The sequence below is a fragment of the Prosopis cineraria genome, unplaced genomic scaffold, assembly GCF_029017545.1.
Source record: "Prosopis cineraria cultivar Desert tree isolate PC_DT_omini unplaced genomic scaffold, ASM2901754v1 PC283, whole genome shotgun sequence".
Classification (NCBI taxonomy): domain Eukaryota; kingdom Viridiplantae; phylum Streptophyta; class Magnoliopsida; order Fabales; family Fabaceae; genus Prosopis; species Prosopis cineraria.
Window position 1 is genome coordinate 52,437 of NW_026555610.1, and position 5,120 is coordinate 57,556.

The 5,120-nt window shown below is 33.4% G+C and overlaps 1 protein-coding gene across 1 annotated transcript; it reads left to right on the plus strand.

The window, feature by feature from the left end:
* Window positions 1-1,832: 1,832 nt before the first annotated feature.
* Window positions 1,833-5,073, plus strand: LOC129296215 (transcription factor MYB14-like; the record flags this gene model as incomplete). Its single annotated transcript, XM_054934807.1, is given in 5 exon segments — window positions 1,833-1,932; window positions 1,935-1,964; window positions 2,188-2,306; window positions 4,508-4,810; window positions 4,900-5,073. Coding segments are annotated over 5 exon segments (726 nt in total), but the record flags the coding sequence as incomplete, so codon positions are not given.
* Window positions 5,074-5,120: the final 47 nt, after the last annotated feature.

The following is a 5,120-nucleotide window of genomic DNA, read 5'->3' on the forward strand; positions in this document are numbered from 1 at the left end:
GCATATATTCTGAGCATTGAATGATTTAAAATCATTCTTAAATTCATTGTGCTCAATTTAAAAAATTAGGTTGCTTGCTCAGTAAATGTATTATTTAATTCATTAATTGATAATTTATAACAGTAGTAATATATTAACATGATAATGATGATTAGCAGTCAAAGAAAATAGATCTCATATTTGGCATCTATTTTCTTAGGGCAAAAATAAAATCTCTTTTGAAATATCTTTGTGTTTAATGATTAAGTAAAGTTATACTTTGTTACGCTGAAACCATACAACGCATTATTAGAAAGAGTTCAAAAAGTCATGAGGGGCTGTGACTATCCTGACCCCCTCGTCTCCGTTCATTATAAAACATGGATCACATACTTACCCATGGGACCATTTTATTTGCAAGTTGTATACATTTAGTTTCAATTTCCAATTTCCAGTTAATCAATTATAAATTAAGAAGCCGTAAGTTCCCTAATTTCACCAGTTTCCCCGCTTGCTCTTTCTTTCCTGCATTCGACGGTCTGGGTACGAAGGAAGATGAGTATTTCAATGAAGGAGAAGGATTTGTGAACAGATCTAGCTTCTGTACGTGTTCCGATAATGAAGCCGTGAATTACTGGGTGGAAAAAAAAATGGATTGAACTCTGCAGCAGAGGAGATTGGCAGAAAGTCCCGAAACCCTACAGAACTGATGGCTTCACAAGTCCACATTACTGTGCTGAAGCTTCAATAAAATTCAAGCAGGTGCCGGGCCGGGCAAGTGATTCAAGAATGATACAAAAATCCTTAATAATAGTACGGAATTGATGAAATGATATTTTCGGTTCACCAATGACTGCCCCACACTAGATTATCCATATATCAATCATCTAGATTATGATGTATATTACTTGTGGTATTGGAGCGTGGGCACGTCTTGTCATCTTTGAAATCTAGGCAAGCCAGCCAGCCGGCTTTTGTTGATTGATAATAAGAAGACGAAGAGGAATCGAAGTGGCTCAAATATACTGGATTTAATCGCTCGTTTTCCACAAATCTACATTGGTCGGTGAACTAACTTTATAATTAACTCACGCGAAGCTGTTAATTGTTACAAGTTTGGAATTGTTTCAATAATTAAAATGTAGCATTAGAGAGTTTAATTTGAAGTGGTGGTTTGTTTGGACCACACCACTGAGAGGCTGATAACTCTTGTTTGGAAAGTATCGATTAAGTAGCGTGAGGCACGTTTTAGCTGTGAACGCCCGCTTCATAAATATTGTCAAAAAGTTTACGAAAGCTCCACTGACTCTCTGCATTCATATTCACAAACATCGCTATTAAAGTTCACTCTAAAACGAGGGCCGAACCAGCCCTAAGTCGGGGGCCAGTTTTCGAAAATTGACACTTCAGAAAAAAAATGATATGTTTTACACACTCAAACTAATCTTAATTAATCTTCTATGCAAATTAATAATAAAGAATAAATATGTACAAATGCTCTAACTTGTATAATAATTGGCATGTCTTCCAAATAACTTATTTTAAAAAATAACATGTATGATATAAATATTACTACTAATTTATTTTCAGAAGTAAAGATCTAATATATAACCAAAGTATTTCAATTTATTTCTTGTAAACTATATCAATACAAAAATTAAATGAAAATTTATGAATATCGGAGATGATGGGTGATGGAGGAACATAATTCTGCCATTATATATAGAATTGGAGTGGGAGTTGGGCCATAGCTTTTAACAAAAAACACACACACACACACACACTGTTCGCGCGCGCGCGCACAAAACTAATACCCAGTTAACTTCCACACACACACACACACACACACACAGATGGTGAGAACCCCATGCAGCAACAAAAATGGCCTCAGGAGAGGAACATGGACTCCAGAAGAAGACATGAAGTTGGTTGCTTATATTACTAGGTATGGCTGTTGAATTGGCGACTACTCCCCAAGTTTGCTGGTAATTAATTATTTGAACATCACTAATTATTTGACTTCTACATATATCTCACTCAATCCCACCCTGCTCTTACCACCTGAGCTAGCATGCAGGTGGCGTCATCAACTTTTATTTAACCTTCATTTGCTGTTCTTGGGATCGGTTTGCTGAATTTCGATATTAATTCATCCATATTGGTCTTGTTGCTTCAACCACATATTGACAATGAATTCTGGTTTTTCAGGATTGGCAAGGTGTGGAAAGAGTTGCAGGCTTCGGTGGATGAACTACTTAAGACCAGACATCAAAAGAGGGAATTACACTCCCCTAGAAGACGACACTATCATCACACTTCACCAAAAGTGGGAACAAGTATGTTATCTACATTGCCCTTACTACATTTGACTTAAGCAATTAGCTTCGATCAGTATTCTCTACACTGCACTTGTTTCTAGCCTAGAAAGCCAACCCTGTACCCCATTGAGCCGCGAGGACAATTAATTACTACTCATGATTATAGGGTTGGATTTTAATCCAGACTATAGCCCTAACCAAATACATAGACGATATAACAAATACTAAACGAAGGCTTAAAATACATAAAATTCTGTTGAACTTTGAGACAGTTGTATATAATCCTTCTCACCTTTAAAAATTTAAAATTAACCCCCTAACCTTTATTTTTATTTTGAAAACCCCTTGTTGTTAATTATATCTTTTTTATGAGGGTTAAAATGTCATTCAACTAAAAAGTAGCATTAAACAAAAATATTATATTGTATAACTATTTATAATAATTTTTTTTATATTTTTTGGATAGTTGAGGCATTAATAATAGTCAAAACAAATGTAATCATCACCATATAAAATTTTAAATATTTACTTTTGTATTATTTTTTTACTTTTTGTTATCAATGGTGCATAGTTTCTAGTATTAAAAGATAAATTAATCTAACATGAAAATATTTAAAATTTTAAATATTTTAGCCATGTGTATTATAAATAAAAAATTTATTTTTTAAAATAATAAAATCATGCACCATTGATAACAAAAAAAATGGATAAATAAACTAATATAAACATAAATATTTAAAATTTTATACAATGACAATAACATTTTTTTTATCGATGCCTCAACTATCTAAAAAATATAAAAAAATATTATAAATAGTCATACAATATAATTTTTTGTTTTAATAGTTTTTTAGTTGAATGATATTTTAATCATCATGAAAAAATATTACATAGTTAACAATAGAGGGTTTGAAAAATAAAATTAAAGACTATCGGGGTTTAATTTTAAACTTTTAAAGATGAGGGGGTTGCATATAACTGTCTCAAAGTTTAGAAGTGTTTTTAGTTTTATCTATATTAGTCCTTAAACAAATTATTGTTACAAATTTCCAAATAATTAAGTTGCGGAAGAATATAATATGATAAAACAAGCAGCAACTTTAGCCCATATATATATATATATATAAAGCAAAATAACTAAAATTTGTAATTTTAAAGAAAATAATTTAAGCCTAAAAGTTTGTCATTTAATTCACAAAACATGCAAAATAACTAAAATTTAAATATTGAGAGTTTAACATTACGACGATTAAAAAAAACCTTGATATCTATTTATATATGTGTGGATCTCGCATCACGGCCCGTGGGACACATCACCTATATATGTTCCTGACGTACTCCTATTTCTCCTTACGTAATTTTCCAAGATCTAATTTATGTAAGCTATAATCCATACAGAACATTGTAGTGTATGTAGATTTGTAATGTGTTCTCAACATAATTAGTACCAAATTGCGATTGATTAATTACTATAGACTTTAAATTGCACTGTAAAAACTTGTTTAAGCCCTTTAGTACCATGTCTTGGTCCTCGGGATTGATAATCCCTTTCGTTTTCCGGATACATGCATCTTCCTCGATCTGAACACTAACTTTTTGTTTCGATGTGGAGAGAAAAATATAGAAGACAGAAAACTGGGGGGAAACTCCTAAAAAATAAGGCTAAAGTTTAAAAAATTGTTGAATTTTTAAACACAAATTAATAAGATTCAATGTTTTTTGAAGCTTCAGTAAAAATGTTAGAAATAATTTATAAACAGGATTTGAAAGAGTATCATCATTCATCACTGTGCTGAAAGGTTACAGGTCATTCTCAACAAGCCCAAACTATTTCTAGAGCTGTATAGGGTCATTTTAACGTTTTGAAAGCATAAATTAAAACGACTAGGACGTATTTTTGGCTGCCAAATGGGCTAAGACACTTAGGATCCTGTCAAATATTTTTCCAGATATAGATGGTTATCTCTTGCATCAACAGTAAAACCTACTGGGTAACTATGTTTATACTGGCAATGAAGTATATTTGTAGCCCTACATACTGAGATAAATTCTTCGTCTTGATTAACTACAGTTTTATATATATAGGAGATAACTAAGGACCACACTCTATAAATTCGAATTTCAAATAATAGATACATAAAAACTTATATATGGAACATAATTTTAAATATCGGAAGGGCGGGGACATGTGTGGCTGTTTATGGCCCTTTTTGAATTGTAGGTGGTCAAAGATTGCTGCTTGTTTACCGGGAAGAACTGATAACGAAATAAAAAAACCACTGGCACACAATCTCAAGAAGAGAGCTCAAGGAAACTCAGCTGGACATGAAAAGGATAAAGCCTTCAAGTCAAAGGATCAAATTCCACTTGAATCGAGCCAGAGATCTGCGACTCATCAATCACAATATGTACTACAACTGCTCCTTCTTCACAGTGTGATACATCAGCAGGCGAGTCCCAGATCTCAAGTACTTTCCCAGTGCAGCTCACTGATCATGCCGGTGGTTTCAGCAGTAATAATGAAAATTTGGTCGGGGAAGATTGTCCAACTTGGCTACTCCGGATGCGTTCGTTGAGACTATGAGTGAAAATTTTTGGACAGAGCCGTACATGGTTGACGTTTCCTACGTCCCCAATGAAGAATTTTTACCGTTGTCCCCTGAATATGAGTACAATGCACAGCTTTGGGAACACAGTGGCTCGCATGACGAATATATTGACTTATCTTGACGAAGGCATCTTAAGGGGAATGGAGGCAAATCTACCCAATCGACATGTATGTATGTATTTTCGCCTGGGGTGCGTACGTAATTTTCGTATCAT